The following is a 24,179-nucleotide window of genomic DNA, read 5'->3' on the forward strand; positions in this document are numbered from 1 at the left end:
AGAGAGAGAAACATATTTACAAAGGAAAGCAAAGTTTGTCTACACAAATTGGTGAAGAGGCTTTGACATTAAAGATGAGTAGTGGTATGGTGATACGGAGCAGAATATAAAATAAAGAGCCAACACTGACAGTACCATGTGGAAGTCAAGGCAGCTGACTTGTGTGGACAGGCATCGCAGTCGGATCGGGCGCATGGGCTGTGGATTACAGCACGAACACTGAGCGTGTCCCACTGTCACTGACGAGCATTCAGGAACGTGTGACGTTACAGTGGAATCTAAGGCTTCTACTACTCTTATGGTCAGCTTCTCACTCTCGTAGGACAGCAGGTGAAGGCTCCATAAACATTTCAGTCCAGTGTTTCCCCCAGGATATATATATGTATATACATATATATTTAATTGTTTTCTGCTGGGGTGGGAAAAAAGGCCTCAAACAGCATTTAAGGCCCTGTGACATGAGCCCTCTGACACGGCTTCTCTCAACGGCCAGAAGAAAAACTCCGCCTGTGACCCCTCCCTCCCCTCCTCACAGGTCGGACAGCGTGCTGCTGCAAGGCCGAGCCGCTACTGATGGCTTTTGGTGACAAAGTTGGATCAGTTGAATAAAAATAAGACAAGTCCTAGGACGACAAAACAGTCGGATCAGCTGAGTAGCAGATCATGCACCCTGGTCCCCTCTCCAGTACGAACCGGAGACAAAAGGTTTTTTGGTATGACAATCACACATCCGATAAACAAATCAACATGCGTAAAGCTCCATCAATGGCGTTTTAAGGCACTATGTTACCAAAGAGACTGAGGCCATCAGCCTCATTCGTTTGCTCCCGTTGTTACTTTATGGCACGAGAAGCATTCTACTCGTACGGGACAATCAGTGGCACTTTGATTGCAAAATGATGGGACGTGTTGGACAGAGGCGTCGGGGTTCTAACACTGGGATTCCAGAAGCTGACAATGGAAACTATGACATCATTTTTTTTTGTCTTAAAAAGGCTTCATTAGAACTTTTGAGGTTGAGGGTTTTGTTTTTGCTCATTGTCACTGGCGTCGATCAAAACAAAAAACACTAACAGTGGTGGAAACAAATATCACAAGCCGTCATCGATAAAGGGACAAAACACAACTAGAATACATAAGACATGATCATTTCAAAAATGATTGCTGAAAAGTCATGTTGATGAAATACCGGGGCCCCTCGCCTCTGGCAAAAAGGCCAAAGAAACTGTTCTTTCGTGGTTAAGGCTTTTTCAATTTTACAGACGTCGTCGACGGAGGGGTTCAAGCCACAGTGACACGCAGCCTGAAAGGGTTTCAGAGTGCTGCTCTCACGGGGCCTTTCACCTCTGACCTCCAGCACAAGCCGGCTGCCGCAGTTTGTGCTCGCAGACATAAAAGCTACAGATACAGTTCGTGTCAGTTTTATATCTTGGTAGTTGGGGTCCTTTTTTTTTGTTGTTGTTGCTGCGCTACCTCTGAACAATGTCCCCGATCTCTTTGACGGAGGACAGCAGCTTGCTGAAGTCCTGCTGGGCGCTGGCGCCCCCCGTGGTGGTGGGGCAGATCTGCAGCTCGCGCAGGCTGTTCTCCAGCTTGGTGATGGCCTCGCGAAAGGTAAACTTGTTCCTCATCTGCTGTATGGAGTCCACGTAGCTCCAGCAGTACTTGGACAGGTTCTTGCCGGCCTCCAGCACGGCGCTGTGGCTACCCGTCTGCTCAGAGTTGCGGCAAATGGCGGCGCGAAGCAGCTCGACGCCCTCGAGCACCATGTTGCGCGTCACGGCCGAGTTGGGGGTGCGCTCGGAGGCCTGGCGCGGCGCCGTCTTGCGAAGGGAGCGTCGGGTGTCCACCAAGGGGATGAAAGCGGGGGTCGAGCTGAGGTCGCCCGGGCTGGAGAGGGAGGTGGTCACCGAAGTGGGGGTCTTTAACGGCTGAGGTTTGGAGGTGGAGCCCGGGGGCAGCTTCTTGGAGCCCTCACTGAGGGGCGAGCGGGCTTGGTCACTGACCGTGGTCGTGGCGTGGTGGGGCTCCGACAGAGAGGGGAGGCCCTTAGCTTTGCTCTCGGAGGTGGAGGGCGAGGGCAGATCTTGAGTGGGGCTGCGGGACATCTTGCCCGATTTGGCATTGGCGGGTGGCGGAGGCGGAGCCGGCTTGGGTTTCTGTAACTTTGCTCTCTCCCTGGCCGACGAAGGGTCCCCAAGGTGCCGGTGTCGGCGGGCCCTGCACTCCTCTCCAGCTGCCCCCAAGGCGGGGAACACGTTGGGCTTGAGAAGCTCGGCGTGGAGAGCGCTGGTCCTGGAGTTCTCCAAGCCCGGCAGCCCCGGCCTCCCGACCACCTTCGGCGTCAACGCCTGGGGACTGGAACCCGAACTCGGATCGGGCGACGGCACGTCCGATAAGGTGTTCAGGCGCGGCGGGGGAGTCAGGGTGCCCTTTCGAGGGGCGGTCTCCCCTTTTTGCTCACTGGTTCTCTTGCGGGGCAGAGCGGGCTTGCCCCCAAAGGTGCCCGAGTCAAAGTGGCGCTGGCCGAGGTCTCGCGGCAGTGTGACAGACTTCCATTCAGTGCCGTCCCTGCCAGTCGGCATGCTGGAGGACCAGAGGAAGCGCTTCGAGTTGGACATGGACGACTCTTCCTCACTTGGCGGCGTAGTTGCCGCTTTCCCTCCGGGGCCGGGCACTGCAGGAGCTCCCTTCTTCCGGGGAAACAAAGGTCCCGGGTAGGTGGGAGCCCCGTTGGTGATGCCCCCCGCCCCGTTGTTGTTACTCAGGAACTTTGCCGAGTCGAGGCCTTGCGTGATGTCATTGACGGCCAGAGAGGCGCCGTTGTTGAAGCCGTCGCCGTCCCGGAGATCTGAAGTGGTGCCCCGCCTGTCGGGGTGGATGTCCATCTCTCTGAAGGAGGAGCTGCGTTTGGGTGGAGCTGGAGCATTCTTTTTCTTTTTCTTTATGAGACTGAGAAAGCCACTGCCTCGAGTCTTGTCCTTGTCTTTGGGTATCAAGCGGTCGTCCTCATTCAGGTTGCTGTCCAGGAAGGTACGCTCCTTCCTGGGGAGCATGGGTGACGGCACAGCCACGTCCGGCTCCAGTGGGTCTGCGGAAGTGCACAAATGGGAGGAGGAAATCATCAGTGATAGAGAAGAATACAATAGTTTTAGAAAATACTGCGCACTGCTACGAGGGCAGGAGGTGCAGGTGGTGTGATCACGTTTCACCTGGACTGTCTCCATCCCGGTTATCCATGTTTTTGCGGAGAGTTCTTGTTTTGGTGGGCAGCTCTGGAGCCTTCTGGGTGGGACCTAATGTTGCCTTCTTCCCTTTTTTGCCGAGTTCCTTTTCCACCTCTGACAGAAAAGATAGGAGTTGAGATTTCACATCTTAATGACTATGAAAACAGAACCAGTACAAGAGGGCATTTGTGTGGATATTAAACCATATCGCCCACGAGTAAAGTCGGCTTTTGATATCAAAGGAAGCCGGACTGACCGTCCGAGATGCTCGACTCCTGGAACATGGTCTCGAAAGCTTGGTGTGTCTCAGCAAAAGACGGACGTTCTGAGGGGTTCCACCTCCAGCCTGACAATAAGACAAACCAATCAGGATTTTAAGATGCAGAGAAGGCCTCGTATCTGCTCTTGAGGATTGATCGGCGTTGCCACTCACAGTCCCACATGAGATCGTAGACCTTCTCGGGGCAGCCCTCTGGTCGGTCCATGCGGTAGTCTTTCTCCAACAGCTCGTACACCTGGGACAGGTCAATGCCCGGGTAGGGAGACATGCCGTAGGTAGCAATCTCCCACAGCAGCACACCAAATGCTGGAGATGTAGGCACAAGACAGCTAGTTGTGCTATTCATACAACAACCAACAACCGACACATGGCAAGAGCAAAATAATAACTGGAGTGTAAAATAGTTTTCCCTGACAAAGCTATTCAAGCAGCATCGTCGGGGATGCATTTCAGTATTTAGCTGCGAGATTAAACTGACCCCAGACATCGGATTTAATGGAGAACTTGTTGTAGGCCAGACTCTCCGGAGCGGTCCACTTGATGGGGAACTTGGCCCCGGCGTGAGCCGTGTAGGTATCTCCAGTCATTAGCCGGCTCAGGCCGAAGTCCGCAACCTTTACCAGGTGGTTCTCCCCGACCAGACAGTTACGGGCAGCCAAGTCCCTAGAGGAGGAGAGTGGCTGATGAACTGGAGGATGTGGTGGAATTGTCACTTTATTAAACCCTAACATACCTCCACTCAAACACAAAGAGAAAGCGAGTATGTCTTGCTACAACATTCACTGTAGGGTTGGACTTCTAGGGATTCTTTTTTTGAGAGTCACAAGCAGAGTCTTGTCGGGTTTGAAAATGAAAATACAGTAAGGAAAATACAAAGGACATAGCTCATCACATTGCTGTTGAGGGATCTTGTTAAATTTGCCAGAAGCAACAAGCTAACTGACAAACAACACAGACTTGATTGATTATACGTCTTTGGAGACAAGCTCAAGAACAAAGGTTTTATTTTAGTGTTTGGGCAGCTCGCACTACGACCACACTGCTGACTGTCAGTAAGCAGGCTGCCCGACAAACCACTGTCAATGAAACCCAAATTCCATTTACTCTGATTCTGTGCCGAGCGATCTCTATGATTTCCGAGTTACACTTGGAAAAAGGAAAAATAAGATCCCTACGCCCACCTGTGTATAAAGTTTTTTTTCTCCAGGTACTCCATAGCGGAGGAGATCTGTGTGGCCATGTGGAGCAGCACCACTGCATTGACCTCCTCTCTGTTGCACTCCCTCAGGTAGTCTAGTAGGTTACCATGGGTCATGAACTCTGTTATAATGTAGAACGGTGGTTCCCGTGTGCACACACCTGCAAAACAAAACTCAAATCAATATTTACTGTATGAGCCTGGTTAAAAGTTCTTCATATCCAAAAAGTATTTTCAATTACAGGTGATAAGATGTAGATACAAGGCCTCTTTTGAAAGAGTTTAACATACCCAAAAGTTGTACCAGGTTGGGATGTTTGATCTCTTTCATGACAGCTGCCTCCTTAAGAAACTCCTCCACCTCCATTGTATCCTCCTGGACAGCAAATGGGAAGAAAAACGCATAACCTGGTTGCAGTCGCATCCAATCAACACCAGATGGCAGCATTATTATTATTATTAATATATATATTATTAGCAGCTGACCAAGTGTTCATTTTTGACAAAAGTAAGGGTCAAAACACTCCAACTAAACATCCTTTTCCTCATAACGTCAAAGTCCAATGTCGATCTTACCTTTAGCGTCTTGACAGCCACGGTGAGGTTGTACTTCTTCCAAACCCCCTCGTACACCTCCCCGTACTGGCCCCCTCCCAGCTTGTGCTTCATGGTGATGTCGGTGCGTTCCATCTCCCACTTATCGTAGTTGGGAGAGACTCCGTAGATGGTGGGCTTGTTGCGCTTCGGCGCCGGGTAGTGCAGCGTGGTGATGAGGCCGTCGGACACCGTGGAATGGTGGTGCACCAGCTCCGCCAGCGTGTTGAAGCGGCTCTCCGACGAGACGTACAGCTGCAGGAGAAAGAGGTTCTACATTTGAGTAGATGCACACGAGAGGTCAGTTCAGTTTGGAATATATTGACAGTGTTGACACTTTAAATCTAAACAAAATATCAGCCCCATGGATTTTGGATCAATACAAGCTAAATTGTGATTTTTTTTTATCTGATCCTATTCGTGTCAAAGAACTTTGAAAGAAATGTAAAGCAGCTGTTATGACTTTATGCACCCAAATGTTTTCATACCAAGAGTACTTGTGTAAAAAATGCATTTAAATGGTGGCGCTTGTACAAAGATGTCACGTCTGGAAACAGTCAGGGATTTTTTCCTGAAGAAGAGTCTTAGCCCCTTAAAAACTCACACGGCATGACTCGGGAAGCTAGTGGAGGGAAGGATATCGGTCAGACCTCAGTGGACACAGACTTGTCCATTGCCCAGGTCTTACGTAACCTCCAAAAGGATTTGCCCTACAATCTGCCATCGGCATTTCTGTACATGTGAACAGGCTCTTTGAGCGAGCTGAAGGCATGTGGAAGAAAAAGCGAAAAAGTCCAGCTAAAAAGGGCCACAGAAATCAGAAGCAGATGGAATGGTGACGTTGGCCGCTCGACTGGCTTAAACATTGACCATTTGCTAAATCTAGGGGAAAAAAATCAGTTTGGCTAATATGTAAACCGTAGTTATTCAGACAAGTGTTGGTCACAGAGTCAGTGTGAAACCACGCCGCTCAAGTGATTGGAAAGGTCTACCGTACCAGACTCTTGAGTTGTAGCTCAGTGGGAGCATGGAAAACAATATCAGATGGGGGACCGGGTGTCTGTGCGTGCATATGTGTGCGTGTTGGTGCATACTTGACTTCATCCGCCTGTGCTAATGCATGTCTTAGCATGGGCGTCAGTGTCTGGCTGCCCTCGCGTCTGCCGGCCATGAGCAGCACAGTGGTGGTTAGAGGCATTCTTGTCATAGCTAGCGTTCCTCGAACCAGCTCACCTCTCCGCACCACAGGCGGGCTGCAGCTTCTTGCACCATGCAGCAATTTAGGGGAACCCCTCAGAATGCGTTCAGCCGTATGTACAAATATGGCCTGAAACCTTTCCGCCATGAGCGTCAGGCCGGGGTATCTTAAAGAGGTCCTAACGACGGATTTGTTACTTTTCATCTTAAGCTGCTATAGAACAATGTGGTCAACCGTTAAAATATTTGTGAGCATGTGTTGGCATACTTATATAAAACGTCAACAATTACAGGCACTCCCATACGGTAATTACACCTGTATTATTACTTATACACAAGTTGATCTTAGTGCATGTGCGTGTGCGCGTGTGTGTGTGTGTGTGTGTGTGTGTGTGTGTGTGTGTGTTGATGCCTACCTTGCCGTCGGACGCTGTGTTAATCCTGTAATGGTAGACCCTCCCCTCGTAGCGCAGAGAAATGGACCTCTGGCCGGGGCTGCTCTCGCTCTCCCGCACCAGAAAGCTCCCGTTGATGCCCGAGCTGAGCAGGTACTCGGCGGCGTTGCGTGACACGGGCCCATGGTACCAGCTGTGCTTCTCCAAGCTGTTGACAGGGGTGATGTAGTTGGACGGCACCCAACCCTGGCCGTTCTTGGTCTGTGCCTCGCACCACTCGCCGTTGTGGTTGTAGCCCAGCACACGTAGCTTCTCTCCTGGTCAACACATGTGATTAGATTTGGTTTTATTATGGAGGAACTTATTGGCTGCATACTTGTAGTGGTTACAACTCATTCCTTTGATCTCAGGGGAAAGAATTTCCATCGGTGGGCTTGTTGTGAATCTTCCAAGTTCTTTGTATTAAGGTCACATACGTTTTAATTTAACGTTGACTGAAGAAAAGCACTTCAGTTTAGATGCTGTAGAACATTTGCTCAAAATTAGTTATTCATTTATCAGGCAAATATTCACCAAAAGTCAAATGAACCATTTTAAAGCAACAAAGTGGAACAAGTATTGTTGAACATGACATTTTTCTAGTTTATTCCGGTGCATTTGTTCTCTCCTTCCTTCCTCTCTTTTTCCGTGCAATTCATCTGTGGTATTGTTTTATTGTCGGTTCAGAAGTAGAAGAAAAAAACATGTGTGGGACCATTGTCAGGAAGTGAGAGTCAGACAGGGATAAAGACAGAGGGAAGGAGACAGGAAGTCAATAAGTAGATCCACAGAAAGAAACATAACCTTGAGACTCTCATCACTTGTTGATCTAATTTCTCGACATCTACCAAAAGTGACAATTGTCAAAGAAATTAAAAAAGAATTGCTTACTAATATTTGGAGACCAGTAGCACATACGTGAACGTCTGAATCTTTACTGGTTCATCACCAACGTCCGTAAACAAACTAACCTTTCGTAATGCTGAGCGTGTTGTCGCCGCTGGCCACGAAATCATAGAGTGCGACGAAGAGGTTGGGGTCATTCTCGCTGGGTCCAGCCAACAGGTTCTCTTTGGAGTTCCAGCGTGCCGCGTCGGTCAGACCCTGACTGTCAAAGTCTGGTCTCTGGAGAGCTTCTGGAAAATAACAAAAAATACACGCAGTTAGCTAAAAATGTGAGGGGGCAAGATACAAGGTATAGTACAAGATGAAAACACATGAATATTTATATACATGAATTTAGATATGTTCTGTCTGTGTTGAAGAGGCAAAAAGAAAGTGAAAAAACCCCAGACATCAAACATCGCAATGTGCTTAGTGAGATCTGAAGACATGTGTTTGGTATGCAGAAACACAGTGAGGTGGTTGAACTTGTCTTTCCTTGGACGATCTGTTTTGTATTCATTGAATTGAATACTAAAAGAACCGTGAGAATCTCCACCGTTAATGTGCTCGCACTCGCAGGTAATGAGCCCGTGTTCAAAGACTCATAGCTGTGTTAATTACACACATCTTGAATTATGGCAATTTTGGAGCAGCAACGCTGAAATGTGGAAAAATGGAGAGAAAAAAACCTGGAGAGAATGGAAGGAATTGTGTTTATGAGTAAGAGGAAAAATAGAAGAGCGACGTGAGAAGAGATTTTACAACCGCTGTTGGGCTAAACGTGCGCTTTATTGTGTGGCTTTCTCAGCTGTTGTCACACATGTTTGAGAGGCATCTTGTATTTCATCCCCCCAGCTCACAACACCCACAATCCTTCCAACAGAGACAACGGGTTTCAGCTGCAGAAGGTTTTCACCTTCCAGTGAGAATTTGTGGAAGACACGAGAAGGGGGATGTGTTTCAAAACGCTGTATTAAAGAGATAGCCATAGCACACGTCAATGCCATGAGGAAAGCCGTAAAAAGTGATGAAACTCATTGAAACAGAACTTTAGTTTCCAATTCTCCAAAATCACAATACGATTGGAAAATCTGATTCGACTGATGATGTCACAGATGCGTCATTTTTAAGGCTGTTTTTCATGAAAATGGAATCGTTTTTTATCACATGGTGGAAAGCACTGGAGAAAACCTGAGTTAAATGTATCATATTATGACTTGCACTCTACTTTTATAGCATAAGCTATAATTAGTTAGTTAAAAAACAGAAAACTGTTTTGGGGAAGTTTGATCCAGATACGTGCTGCATTCAAATCTGTGGAAATGTGGAATGACAGGATCAACTCTTCTGGTCTTGATGCTCGCGGATGATTTATTTCACAGCGAGCGCTTTATGGTACGTGAGCCCTGCCGAGTGAGTCCATGATACAGAAAACGACACACGTTTTTACTAGTAGGTTTTTCAAAATGAATGTTGAAAGTCTCCACAAAGAATAACACCACAAAGTCAAACTCAGGCAGCCGCAGAACACGACCGAGGAGCGACCTATTCGAAAGAAACAAATTTACCACAAGAGATCTGATTGCACTGCACAGAATTATTAAATAAAATGGAAACTCCATCGCAGTTCGGAGGGCTGAACTCATTGAGAATTGCTTCACTGCTATCTCAATCAAGCAAAGTCTAAAAAACTAAATCACAAAACCAGATTGTGATTCACAACTAAATAATTATTTCCTGCCAAATGCCCGACGTTTAATAAAAATAGAGTCAGATAGTGTGTGAAAACCTTTGCCAATTTTTTTGCTACACGCAGACAGAATTGATATTGAATTAGGAGAGTGATTTTAGTACATGAAGTCCAGAAGATGAGTGTGTTCATGCGATTGGGTCCAGCCCTGCTGAAGGAGCTTTGGAGTCACAGCAGGAGGAGACATAATAATAATTATACTTTAATTCTTATACAGCGCTTACTCTGTAACTGGCAAAGACAGCCCAGGATAGGTCACGCAGTGGAGGGTGGGGTCTGGGGGTTAGCAGCTGTTTTGCATATTGTTTATTAGAATGTTTTATCAAGCTCCTCTAAGCAAGAATAAAAACAATTTGCATCATGGAAGACTAACTAGTATTAACCATGTCCCAAAACACACCCTTCACGTGCCTTTGCTGACAACTTCCAGGTATCAGTGTGTTTGGAGGTTAAGTAAAAGGCTTTCACACCGCTTCCCCTGCAAAGTTAGACCCGCCAGGCTGAGCGCAATTGGGCCAATCAAGGCCCAATTAGATGCTACTTTTACGCCACAGATCTGCCACTTTGTGTGTGAGAAGCCGCAAAACTTGATCTATTCCGAAACCAAACCGCCAAGCTCAGACTCCCATATGGAGGAGAGTTCCGACGCTGAAAAGAGGTCTGTTGCATTTGGAGCCCCAAGTGGACACAGATACACTTGGGGATGTGCCACGTGCAGATAAAACGACTGCACATCAAATGGTTCCTAAAAGCAACCGGCTCTAATGGAGAGCAAGGATTTTTCGCCGGCATAATATGCCACTTATTAAAAAAATAGTGGATTTAAGGCGGTGTATTGAGTCATGAAATGGTCATCATTACAGTAACAAAAATATGTTGTTTAGCATTTTTTTAAATGATTGTTTTAAGTGGAAATGAGCGAATGATTTCCATTTCAGTTTATCCCTTAGATACAAGGGCAGGTCTTCAAAGAACATTGTAGACAAAATAGTACGGACAACACTAAGTGAAGAACCCAAACTGAGGTTGAAGCTGAGGTCAGAGAAAAAAAAAAAATAGCTCCACCAGGCGAGATGCCGACCTGAGAGCCAAAAGGACATTCCATGTGTCCAGAATTTGGCCGGGTCATAAAGTGTGTGGGCAGCGGATTTGAGCAGGCCATGCCACACGTGTCCACTTTACAGGCCACAAATACCACGGCTCTTTGTGAGAGGGCAACAGCACACCGACACATGGGCAGTGACAACACAAGCTCCAAAGAGAAAATAGAAGACATCTGAAAAAGGAAACAGAAGATGAAGAACTGAATTCTATTTTTTATGGACCCAGACGTAAAAACAAAAAACATTTCTGTTTCCACATGGTCCTGTCAACCAATCGAGTCTTACTAGTTATGATTAGTCATTTTAAATGAGCTCATTAATACTACCAGGTGCAAGGAAACTAAAAACCTATATTATACAATATTCGTATTGCATTTCCCTGCGGTTACACTAATAAACTGATGGTAATAATCAAAGTGCTCGAGGAATAATGAAGCAGATCAGCGCAGAATGTTTCATTTTGGGTGGAACATCTTAGCATGACATTCGCTGTGCCTCGTACCATATGGTTTGGGAATGAGATTCTTAATCACTGTCATCCACTTCAGTGGGGAGCGTACCAGGACTATTAACTCTATTAAATCATTGGGTTGCACAATATTTGGCAGGTACACGACTTCGCTGAGTCATCCATTGCCAATCAATTATTATGTTGATTGTGTACAGACTCAACGTGCGCTGGATTTCTTTTAAATTGCCTCGTGCAACCTTCATACATCACAGGCAAATCAATTACCCACTTTAACCGTGACCAGTACCGTGTAATTAGAAGTGATGGAAGAGAGGTAATCGCTAGTCTGCATACTACAAAGGCCGGGCGAAATATATAGATCCACATGATCTAAATCTCTTCGAGGCGCAATGAACAACGTCCAAGTCCCGGAGCGCGGAGGACTGCAAAAAGGAGCGGAGCCGGAGATCAGAGCCCCTCTCCTCATAAACAAGAGTTAAGTGGAACACGAGCAGGAGTCAGATTTCCTTGTATTCTCTTCTCCGTCGTCTTTTTCCACTTCTTTCCTCTTCAGCTAGCCAGTGTGTCTGGCTTCCCTCACCCTCCCCTGTGCTCACTTTTCTCTGCGCCCCCCCCCATCCCCCCTGCCCTCAATTCTTGTGTTTCCACACAACTCTGTTACACTGACATACTTTCCCCCTCTCCACTGTGTCTGAAGCCCCTTTGCTTTTATGGACATCTATACATTGTTTTGTTTACATTGCTCACAAGGAAAAGCTTAAAAATCACAGGCCGAGTTTAAAGACGGGGGCGAAGAGCCGTCACAAAGTATTCTTACCTTCCAAGTAACAGCTGGAGGAGGACGAGAGGCCTTTCTTAGATTTACACCCCACCAATTTCAGGCAAATCTCCAACATTTTCATTTGCTTTCTTTCCCTTCCCGCTTGAAAATGTGGTCGCTGGTTCAAATCAGGCGTGCCTCGAATGTTTCCCCTCTACATGTGTCCAACGGTAGGAAGGTTCAAACACAAGACAAAAACGGACAAAAGGAGGAACGGCACAGAGCCAAAATAGGGTTGGAACTAAACTGGTTCTCTTCCCCTCAGTCCTTTCAGCTGCTGTAAATCCACTTCTTCTCCTTTTTGAAACAGAAAAAAGAGCAGAGTCCGCTGTCCCGCAAAGACTTTCAACTTTCTCTTCCGAGCGTCTCCATGTTTTTTTTTTTTTTTTTTTTCTTCACCCCCCCCCCTCCCCACTCCTTTCTTTCTGGGGTTTTTGAGCTGGCTCCACTTCTGCAAGACAACCACAGCGACCCGAAAAGCGTCCGGTCCGGTCCAGAGGCTCGTTCGACCCGCCTATGCGTCAGTTGAGTGGGCAGCAGGGCGGTCTGAACGGGGCCATTCCTCGCTCCGGTCCTGTGTGAGTGTGGATCTGAGGCACAGGGACTACTCGTGCTGCAGCTGCCAACAAAGGGCCTCTTTCAGGCTCTGCCTGCTGCACTCAATGACATCAGCTGAGCCCTCCCACCTTCAGCGGCAAACACACAATGAGAGGGGAGAGACCGCTTCCCCGCACACACACACACACACAAGCACTCAGCGAGAAGAGTGCAAAACACCATCTAAAGTTCCAGCCAACCGATATGAGACGAAAGCTGCGTGGAAGAGCAAAGCTTTGAGGGAAGTTTGGATTCGGGGGAGATGTTGAGCGGCTCTTCCTTCCTTCTGCTGGGAGTCACGGGACGATTACAAGAAGCTCCTCCTCAAACCGCTGAACGCCCCTTCCCCCCTCTCACTGTCTCTCTGTTGCTCTCTCTTCTTTTTCACCATGCCCCCCCCCCTCTCTTTTCTGAAATGTTTACAGGTTGAGGAATCATTTCAAGAAAAGAGGCCGGGTAGTTGAAGACAAAGCTGAAGCTCTCAGAAGGGAGAAAAGTACAACTCCACTCGTTTCTAAGCAACAATTCATCAAAGTGAGAACATTTATTTTCTGGTCTTTGGAGAAATAGGTCTGACCATGTGATTGTTGACAGAAGCATTGGTTTCCCCGTATCTGGATGCAATTGTTGGCAAAAGCAAAGCGGTCTTGCGACACAACTTAACTAAAACAACAACGTCATATTTAGCACCAAAAAAAGGTCGAAAATATGAAGACATTCTCAGAAAATATGTCACGAAAATGTGAGTGTTTTGAATGCTTCTTGTGGCTTCCGCACACTTCTCAAACTGCTGGATGTTTGTTCCATTTCAACCCTGCGGATGTCTTAGCTCCATCGATGCGCACCTATTGTTCTCTGATACGTGCACTTCACATTCAGGTCCTTTTCTCCCTCACGCCAGCTGGCCACAGTATCCCCCCTACTCAAGTTAAGGTTTAAATGTTTCCCCCAGCCTTTATTACAGGACAGCACACTGACTAAAGACAGAGGGTGAGGACCGTCTTTAACACCCGAATGCGATCTAAAATAAAAGGCTGCGTTTGTGAAACACACACCGTTATTGTCAGACTCGAACAGTTTGATCACTTATGTCATCCATTTTATTGCAGGATATTTTTTGGTGTTCCAGTTTTGTCCACTTTGTGTTAAATGTGCTAAAAGATAAGGATTGCTTTCACAAAAAAAAAAAAAACACGAGAGCAGCTTTAATCTACTGACCACGTTTGGCAAATATTTGTTTAGTTTAAATGAGACAACGTTACGGAAATAAGAGGCCCAGGCAAGCGAGTGTGTACACAATGATGGGAAGCCGGTTTGACGACACACTAGCAGAGCACGGGGCAAAACCAGTAAACCGATGACCAATCTCTTGAATTTCCAATGACGGGGGCAAAAGAGCAGAATAAAAATAAAACTACACACGGTGCAAATCATAAAAACCTAAAACGAAAGTAGTGACATCTGAGAGGTCTGTATCTGCCTAAATGACACTCCAGGTCAACCAGCAGGTCTACTGTGCAAATAAAGAGGGAAAAGAAACCATGAACAGATGTTTCTGAAGACAAAACTGATTCATGTGTGAGGCAAGGAAAAATAAAAAAAGTGACAAAAAATAATTTTAAATAAAGATACTGTCGTGTCTGTTCGAATCACAGACTATTCCCACAAGATGTGGCCAATTACTGCTTACATGTATGAGCAAGCTTGCCAATAATGCATCAAGGGCTCTTATAATGTGTATTATTATGATAGTTTTATAGGAAACTTCTGCAAGTTGGAAAAGCAATTCACTTGAGGGAGGACCTACAGTTCAGAAAAGGTGCCTGGAAGTTGAAAACCATTTTCTGCTCTGTATTTGTAGTGTAGTTCATTAATAATTAGGATTTGGAACTGTGAGGAATCGAAACGACTCTGGTCCTGCCACCTCAAGTCTTTGCGTGCATGCCTTGTTTGCTGTGGGTAGTGATGCTCATTAGCCTCCATGAGCGTTCCTAAAAGTATTTCCGACTCTCGGCCGCTTTGCTCGGTGACGACTTGCCGTACCCGGAGCATCCAGTCACATGGCACCGGGCCCTGCATCAACGCTGGTATGGCAACCTTTCCTCTCGTGCACCAGCCCCAAAAACGCCAATTAAGAAGAAATGCAGGCTTCCTCAAACTCTGAGTAAGGCCCATTAAGTCACCGCAGTCACAGAGTGTTGGGGAGACGAGAGGATGAAGAGAAAAAGAGAGAGGCAATAAAAAATGGAGAAGGAAAGAGGGGAAAAAAGGTTGCAGATGGAGTAACATGAAGCACATTGTTTGGAGGTGAGCTCATAGAAGAATCGCTCGCTTGCGTTTTATAATTCGGGTATAATTCATGTATGTTAACAGTTAGCTGACGTACACCCACTCGTTGAATGTCCTTTTAGACCTTTTCCACTTATCTACACATCTCCTTTTCTGATTACGTTCCTTAAATCATTGAGTGGAGAATGGCTTGTGGTCTTATTTATGTTTACTTTTCAAAAAGGATAATGCACACTATCAAAAATCAATTATGAATTACTCTTACACTTCATAATTGTCTTTGAATCAGAGATCATTGAGCAAGAATCAACCTCAATTATTCATACCATCATGTGATTAACTGCAACAGACCACTGCAGTTTGACATATGCCAGGGTAAAGTAAACCAATAATGAATATTCGTCAGGAGGATACTGTGTAAACAATATTACAATGATATTTGAGAACATTTTGATTTCTGTGCTACCGACTCCATGCACGAGGCTTTGAAAACACAATGCCGCTGGAAATGTAAGCCAGCCGACACTTTGCACAAGGCCTGGAAGAGTTATTGCCCATTTAAACCGAGCTAGCTTAATTACAGAGGAGGAGAAGGGTGGGAGACAAACCCACAAAGGTTCTTAATAGTCATTCTGAACTGCATATGGTTCATCATTCCGCTGCAATGCCTAACCAAGCCCGTCACAGCAAGGGCAACAGCCAAGTGTACTTAAATATCAGACACACAAGAAGCAGGTATGTATGTGGTATTAGGATGAGCGTGCGAGCGCCTGTGTGTGTGTGTGCGTGCGTGTACGTGGCTGTTTACTCAGGGCCCGCTGGAGAATGCAGCCAGAGTGTCTGAGGCGTGCAGACCAGCACATGAGGTTAAGGGGTTTAGAGTTCCACATAATTCTCCACTTAGCATTGTCCACAGGGAGAGCGAACACTTCAGAGCAAAACAGTGGCTCTCGCATCGGCCCCAGGCGGTAATAACAATGGGGACAGCGGTGAAACGGAATAATAAATAAGCAAACATGCCAACGGGAACAAAAAGGCAAAGAACGCTCTTTGTGTTAGACGCGGCGTTTCACATGGCAACAGTGAGACTCACCTGGAGGTTATCAACAAAGACGCTTCATGATGAAAATCTACTTCACGGCAATCCTCTCGATCTCGAAACAGTCCACCACGCAGCAACCGTCAGGTAACCACTCTTGCCATGATGACAGAAACAAAACTAGGACAACACAAACCATGTGACTAAGCAGAACCGTTGCCCATTCCTCCACGTGACAGACTCCAAAACTATGCAGAGCCTGAAAATATGCAAAGCTACGGAGAAAGAAAGAAATGGATGGCTGCAAGCATGTTACATATTTTATACTTTGAGCAAAGAGAGCGCCAGGTTAAACGCACAAAACTATTTATCACTTGTGGAGTGGGGGGGACACACCCCGCTAATCATCTGTGTTGCAAAGGACTGTGGAAATGAAGAAGGCAAAAGAGGGCCCAGACAAATGCGTGTGCGGCGAGATGAGGGTGCTAATCCAGTCGTTTTCAGAATTTACCCGAAATAATCAATGTGACCTAGAGGGCTGGAATAAAAGCACACGTTTTTATAGTCCATTGTTTTAAGAGAGTGCAGACCAGGGGAGCCCAACTCTTTCAGAAGGGGGAGAGAGAGAGAAGTGTGTGTGTGTGTGTGTGTGTGTACACACACATGAGTGGGAGGTTTGCACTTCTACAGTAACAGAAAGAGAAAGCCAGTACTAAAGCCTCTACTGATACTCTGGGTCTAACTCATGCGTTCAACAGCAGAAACAGACCACACTTTAATAAGAGCAGACAGACAGTCTGTTTTTACAGACTACAAACCTTAAAATGTATTGTGAGATGGTATCAAGACCCCATTTGTCTCCGTGCCCACCGGGGGGTAAAAACTGAAACAGCGGGTATAGAAGAGCGGCCCGACGGGCGGCCATGGTCCTGGGCTGCAGCAGCAGAGCTGCTCCGGTTCTTCTTTGTGTCTAAGTGGATCCAGATGCAGTCCGCCTAGCAGGCCTCCTCTTATAGCGCTACGAAGAGGAGCTTAACACGAGACGGCATACCGGTACTGTCCGGACAAACAGACCGGAACATGATGCAACCGGACAGCATTTTCGCCATCCTTGCTCAATGGAATCTAAACACAATCTTGTTTTTGTTTTTTTTACAAAACATCGAACTTTTGAAAAAACAACCTCACGAAGGAGACAAAGCCCTTTTGTGTCAAATTCATGAACTTGAATCCTGTTATCTGCACGGGGCGGTTCTGACCTAGAGGGCCCGTACATGGCTGACATTTTTACAAAAAGGCAGAGCTGGCAAACTAGGTAGCAGGTTGCTTGCAGAGAAAACAACAGCTGTGCCTGAAGCTGAGGCTGCTCGGGCATGGAGTGGGGAGCGGGGGGTGGATTTTCTGTGTGTGTGTGTGTGTGTGTGTGCGCGCACGCTTGGAACCGGGTGGTGAAGAGCTGCCACTTTGCATTCCTAGTCCAACTCGGTGACCTGTGTGACCGTTGTATGTGCACAACGGACACATAGCCAGCGATGAGAAGAAAATTTTACTTTACGCAATGTATCAGTGTATCAAGAAACAATCCAAATATTTCTGCAGATAATTATTATTTCAAATCTTAGGCCCGGGTTTCACAACCAAGTTGCTGCAGAGGCTGAAGTGAAGCCAAATGAGAAAAAACAGGGGTTGAGTCAATGACTCAACAAGAGTCCGGATCCTCACCGAACAATTGTTCTGTGCAAATTACGCTGCACCTCGTGGATTGGGAAAAAGCTATGGCTTAAGCTTTTGTTTGCACAATTGTGATTTTATTTCTTCCTTTGGGATTTTTTTTCTCATAAACTAAAAACCTTTATTACAAGTAGAAGATAATTTCCTGATCTTAGCATTAACAGGTTTTTTCTTTTTACAACAATGGAATTAATTTGAAATGTTTGCATTTGTTGCCCGGTTTTAAAAGCGGAGGCTCTAACGGAGGACAGACATTGTTCCACACACATTATTTGTGTTTTTCACAAAGAGTTTTATGAGACCAAACAAAGGGAGGCTAAATATCAACCATCAATGAACACACCTCGAAGTGTGATGACCTCGTATTAGATGATAATAAAAGTGGGAGACAGCACCATCAAAAAAGAGACACAAGCTTGACTTCTCCCCTAAAGGCCGATATACAGATGTTAATGATTACTAATAATGTTCTGGGATGTCCATCTATTTTTGATGGTCTCTATTGTTTCATTCAATTTAGCCTAATTTATTCTCTTGATATCATCTCTGAAAACTGTTTTGCAATATGAAAAACTCAAGAGACTATGTCGAAAGGGAGAAAAAGACAAAAGGAGGAATAGAAGAAAAAAATAAGGGAAAAAGGGGAGGGAGGGAATGGGATTGCACCAGTTATTTGAGGGAGGAATGCAAAAGAGGTCACATTCTTCACTCCACTGCTGTGGCTTGCCCTGCGCTCAACGGTCTCGCTCTCCTTTCCTCGGTGTAAAAGTGCGCAGTATTACTCAACACACCGCTGGTGCAGCAGATCAAATACAAACAAGCCCCTCGTGAGGCGACGCAAACCATTGATCCCTTGGTCACACTGACCAGTTGCAGTCTTACACAATGGTCGTTGTTTGGGAAGGGCACAAACATGTCACAGAAGAAAGAAAAGAAACGGCTGAGTTCCAGGGCCACGGCATTGCACATATGAGCACATGATCACACTTTTATTTAAGGGGATGCATAGATAAATACAATAACTGTGCCTCCTCTGTAAGCCACTCCCGTGCATGCAGGACTTTAATTAAACCGAAAAATTGCATTAATCTGGCTCTAGCTTTCTGTGGGAAATGGTGAATACAGGTATTTATGGATTAATCATTCAGATAATTTCATGTTCTTACGAACCATTGGTTCTTGTAGACCTTGATTACAGGAGTGAAAAACAAGGAACCTGTGAGGCATGAATTAACTTGAGTTATAAAAACAGCTGTTTCGACAAGCAATCAACAAGGGGGTTGGGTGGGCAAAAAAGGGGACTCCTTCCAGGTGGTCCAAACTTGATGAGAGGGGAAAAAACGTACTAATCGGCAAGGTGTCGTCGGGCACGGGACAAATGTGTCTTGGTCATGGAAATACACACATCACTTTGTGTTAATGTCTTAGAAACAATCAAAAATCAATCAAACCATTAAGGTGAAATGTTATCAGATAAAAAAAAATTCCTTAGTCACACAGGGTCTGTGTTTGTGATAGCATGTATATGTGTGTTTGTGTGTGTGTGTGGGTGTGTGTGCCCATTTTTCTAGAGACATGGCCAGCCACGGCTAAGGACAAGCCACAAGGGACCGAACAGCTGGCCTGAATGAGAATTACTATGAGGCGCCTGCTGCATGGGTATGTAGGTGGGTGTGAGTGTATTCAGACTGAGCATGCGTACACACACACACACACACACAAAACTCCTTCCTGCCATCTTCAGAATGCACAGGGATCATGGAAGGAGATTTTGTGTATAGATTCCTTGAGTTCCAAATAAGAAAGAGCCTGACTGGTTAAAACTGAAATGGATTCACTTACTGAATGACACAGCTGCTGTAGGAAACCAACACACACACACGCATACATTAAATTATGTCACTAAAAGTCTCCATGAGAGGATGGGTCTGAATGTCTAACCTGGCCCCGAAATAGAACTTTTTAAGTACATTAAAAACACAAAGGATGCACTATCCCAGTACCGTAACTGGCCTTGGTTATCGGCTGGCACGGATTAGACACCTGGGGTTAATACATAAGGAGCATTTGTCACTGTGTGGAAGTGGCTGGGATCATTTAATTATGTGGAAGGCCACATCAAGCTTGAGTTTAAAACTACTCCCCTAATCGTGAAAAACAACATGTAACAAACCAACAGTTTTTTGAGACAGTATCGAAACCGACATCCGTACCAGTGCTCTGATACCCATTATCCCTTAAGAACTGATGCACCTCCAAATGCAATTACCTCAAAATAATTGTTGCCACATTAAAGAGAGAACTGGAGGCTACAGGAATATAACTACAGTAAAAGTAATTTAGGCTGATTGGTCGGTGGAATATTAGACTACGTCACAATAGACACACTGTAAAAAAAAAAGCTTAATGTCATGATTAACAGCAACCACAAGGGGGCAAGTTTCCTACAAACCATCGAATAAACAGCAATAAATCTGCCTTTTTCTGGTCAGGGAAATGAATGCAATGCATAATTCATTGAATACTAGCAATTGAACTTTGTGGATACTGAAAAGAAGGGAGGTGCATTTTTGATGGAACACATTTCCATTCACTGTGTGTAATTACAAAATAGCATGCTCCAACTAAAGCAATGTTTTTTCTGGTTGTTATCATAGTTACAATCTTGTTTACATAATTCTATTACTTTTAATATAGCAAAACGCAGTATAAAGCGTAAATATAATGGACGGGTACAAGACTGTGCAACGGACGTTTTTTGTAGATATGAGTGGCCAAACGTCGTCATCGAAAACATCTCAACACACATATCGTCAAACCAGAATGTTATATTTGTATCTACAAAGGATGATATCAAGCACACTCTTCTGCTTCTCAAACCGGTCCGGCAACCCACGCGGCTCGTAATCAAGCCCACGATTCAACTGAGGGAGATATCCAGTTATCTGAGCTACACACTGAGTAGAGAATACATTGTGCAAGTACCACCCGGCTCAGTCATTAAAAACTGTGCCAGTTAGCCGGCGAGATCATACCGAGCTGTACAGGGGGACAGGTCTTTGCTTGCCCTGCGTCTCTCTCTCGCAGGCAGTTGCATGCCGAGGTCTCAACATGCCTGCAGAGGAAGCAGCATGGCACTGGCTAGCCTAGCGTTGACTAGCTGGGGCTCATCAGCAGCAATACAAAACAACAACAAAAAAAACAAATTTCAAATCACGTGCCGATATTGCCCTCTTGTTGCTCAGTGAGTCACATCCTGGAGCTTAACCTGCTCATCGCAGGCACAATAGGCCAGAAAGCAGAAAAACCAGCAAGTCACAGGTCACCAGACCTTTGCCAAATTTAATCCCTTTACAGGCAAAGGCTTTTCATTGTTTTTTCTCATCTTTCCTTTCCAGTCCGCCTCCGTGTTACGCAAGACTTAAGAATTGGTGGAAAGTAGTCCTGCCAAGGCATTCACAGGCCTACGGACCCATTTGGTCAACTCAGCATTTGGCATGCATCCGGTTCAATGTCCAGTGATCATTTTAACACGCGCCGACCGATACGTTCCTTTTCCTGAACATTTTCCAATTTTCATTTGCCACGATGTTCAGCGATCACCAGTGATGTATTTACATGTTGTGTTCACCTCACCGATACTTTTCACGGATGTCTTCATCTAGAAAGGTTACGATTCACTCCTCGCTGAGTATTATTCAGAACAAAGCATCATGTTCTTTTATTTTATTGAGAACAAGCCCCATCGTGTGTGGAAGCAATTCTTGGCCAAACAATTAGGCATAAACCAGCATGAAGGCACTTTCATATGCCCAAACTAGTAAATATCGAACCGTTGACTATATCAACCAGAAGGCATGTTTCTTAGAGGCACTGAGTTATGGTAGAAGCCACAAAAGTCTGATTTCTGTCATGCGACTGTCATATACAAAACGATCTTGCATTGTTTAAATCTAGACAACTACTTTATTAGCAAAACGAGACATTGGTTCACCTACAATGTTTGACTCTTGTTCTTTCTTCATAACAATATCAATCCCCGAGCGCAACTCAAATCACTGAATGAGAAATAAAGTATCCGTGTAAACACTTAAAAATGACTTTTTAAAGTTCACGTTGACAAAAATTCCACAGCTAGGTAATGCCAACATTCTTGTAAGTGAAGTATTCCTTACATCTAAGACTACTGAAATCAAGTATCAACCAACAGATGGGATAAACAGGCTTTACAGATGTATGGATTTGGTGTTTCATTTTTTGTTTCTCACTAAACCACTATGTTCGTTGTAGTTTCCAACATTTCCGACAACGTGAAAGAAGATGGACCATTAAGAGTCCCAGTGAGAGTAAGTTTATTAGTTCACCACAACTAAGAGCCAATACAACACCATAGCAGTTGCAATGGCCGATACACATAAGCTTGATTAAAGGCCGCCATGTCCTTTTGTGTAGTAAAAACAAAAAAAGAACATCACGCTCTGTATTGGTCGAGTATCAGACCATCAGCAAAACAACACAGACCAGACAAGTGACCAATAACAAGTACAGGTTCATTATGAATACCGACTCTAGGTTCACCCCGTGTCCAAACGGATGGCAAAGAGTGGCTTTGAGAGCTACTTGCAATATTATAAGTTTTGGTGATGTTTGCATAAGCGTTTTTTTGTTGAGGTAGCAAGCTACATTCACAGTGGTGTAACCACGGTGATGTTTAGCCTTTCTGATTCTGCAAGCAGACTAGCAACACAATATAAAAGGTGTCTAGGTATTTGAAGGATGCGCAAAAGTATACAATTCTTATACCTGACCTTTTAATTTTGCCCCAAAAAATGTGGTTTATGACAAATTAGCTCTCATTTAACAGAAATATGTGTTCTTACCGTGCACAACAAAAACGTTACAGGGCTGGGTGCCATGGCGCGAGGACTCTCTCCTTCCACCTCGGATGAAGGCCGGCAGACTAGGTCTCCTCTGGTCCCCGACAAACTTCCCCGGCTGCTGCCCCATAAGGGCAGGGTGCCAGGCCGCAGCCGGGACTCTCCAAACTGGACTGGAGTTGGTCACCTTCCAAAAGTTGGCCACCAAGTAGGGACGGGATCGGGAGAAGACCGGGAGCCCTTTTCCCGGCTTGGTCCGTCCTCTCCTGGAGTATGGGTCCCGCGGGTCAGCTGTGCAGATCCGTGTCACTCCAGTATGTCTCAGTTTATTTGGCATTAATGGATCCTGAGGGCTTCAGAGGTCAAAGAAGGGCATTTCAAAGTAACCTACGGGGTGGGATTGAGAATCAATGATTTCATCAAGAGCGGTAATAATGTTTTCAAACAGTAAAACACAAATTGTATAAATTACACTGGCGTAGATGTGTAATAAAAACAGCACACTCAACAGTGTAGTAAAGATCAATGTGCATCCTGGGGTTGAAATAAATCGTACAACTTGAGCAGGAAAACTTGTGATTTAACTTGTTTTGAACTGTTATGCAACGATTTTGTCAGTAACGTTACAACGACATCATCTGTGCTTTGCTCTGTATTAAAACACCCATTACCCCAGTTATAAATGAGGATGTTCGCCCACTGAAGTTCCCTCTTTATAATGCCAATCGGTCTTTAAATGCCAAACTGACACTGTTAAACATCGGTGTATCGCACACGTGACTATGAGATAACTCACTGTTGAAACTTCATGAAAAATCATCGAGATCACAGAAAATCATCACCGACCTGCAGAGCATCAACTGGTGTTATACTTATTTTAAAGAATATCGTCCGTGTGCAACTTAACGTTACTTATTTTGGAACAGCGATGTCAAAAAAACTACCAGCCTATCCTCCCCGACCAGCGCTCACGTGACAACGTCAAACTTGTATCACACATACCAAAAACGTGCATAGTAAAGACACTCGTAGAGTTAAGACACGCGAAAGGAAACTTACATTGAAACGCTTATACAGTGGGTTAGATCGCGACCAGGGGCTAATGTTGAAGCTAGCCATGGAGGCTAACCGACGGTAGCTGGTGGTGCTGGTACGCGGCGCAGGAGCCTTGAAATGTACATCGACCCCTCAACAGTTGGTCCTCGCTGGGTCGCTATGGACACGCGCGGATAAGTGCCCTCGGAAAGAAAAGTCTTTAAAAACACATGTGCGGACGCCACACGTTGAGGAGAGGAGAGTTCGGCGTGCTCAGTGCGTTTGCTAAACTTCCGCGTCCCTTCTTCCCGTCTTGTGGAGTTTCTTCTCATGTGGTACCCGGACCGAAAGCGCTTCAATCGAGGCGGCGAGGGGAGCTCGAGGGACCTCAGCCGGCCAGAGGCCGACGACTCTTTCCGGAAGTCCTTCCCTCCGTTTACATTCGCCGTCCCCCCGGTTCGCGTACCTATTCATCGCTCTCACGGGAAATCCTGAGCAATAAACTTTGTCCGAGGAGCAGTTGTATCGCTGGAGCCGCCATACTTCCATACGCAAGGTGGTCTACACAAATATGTGGGTGGAGCGACGCGTGACGTCATGTGCGTGCGTGGGCTAGTACAGGGGAGCACAGCTAAAAGTTTTTATTATGCT

The 24,179-nt window shown here is 45.7% G+C and overlaps 1 protein-coding gene across 4 annotated transcripts; it reads right to left on the reverse strand.

Moving 5' to 3' along the window:
• Positions 1-44: 44 nt before the first annotated feature.
• On the reverse strand, positions 45-24,090 carry abl1 (c-abl oncogene 1, non-receptor tyrosine kinase). 4 transcript variants are annotated; one of them, XM_037485639.2, is made up of 12 exons: positions 23,553-24,090; positions 22,497-22,880; positions 7,902-8,066; positions 6,913-7,208; positions 5,282-5,554; positions 4,997-5,081; positions 4,689-4,866; positions 3,986-4,170; positions 3,661-3,813; positions 3,484-3,573; positions 3,213-3,341; positions 45-3,091 (listed from the first exon to the last, which is right to left on the reverse strand). In XM_037485639.2, exons 2-12 carry the CDS (start codon positions 22,828-22,830, stop codon positions 1,470-1,472), a joined length of 3,510 nt encoding a protein of 1,169 aa, XP_037341536.2. In that variant the 5' UTR covers positions 22,831-22,880; positions 23,553-24,090; the 3' UTR covers positions 45-1,469. The 4 variants fall into 4 exon arrangements, with proteins under 4 accessions (XP_037341536.2, XP_037341535.2, XP_037341537.2 ...); XM_037485638.2 differs by having other exon boundaries at positions 5,282-5,572; XM_037485640.2 differs by lacking the exons at positions 22,497-22,880; positions 23,553-24,090 and adding an exon at positions 11,958-12,870 and having other exon boundaries at positions 5,282-5,572.
• Positions 24,091-24,179: the final 89 nt, after the last annotated feature.

The sequence above is a fragment of the Pungitius pungitius genome, chromosome 18 (assembly GCF_949316345.1).
Source record: "Pungitius pungitius chromosome 18, fPunPun2.1, whole genome shotgun sequence".
Lineage (NCBI taxonomy): Eukaryota > Metazoa > Chordata > Actinopteri > Perciformes > Gasterosteidae > Pungitius > Pungitius pungitius.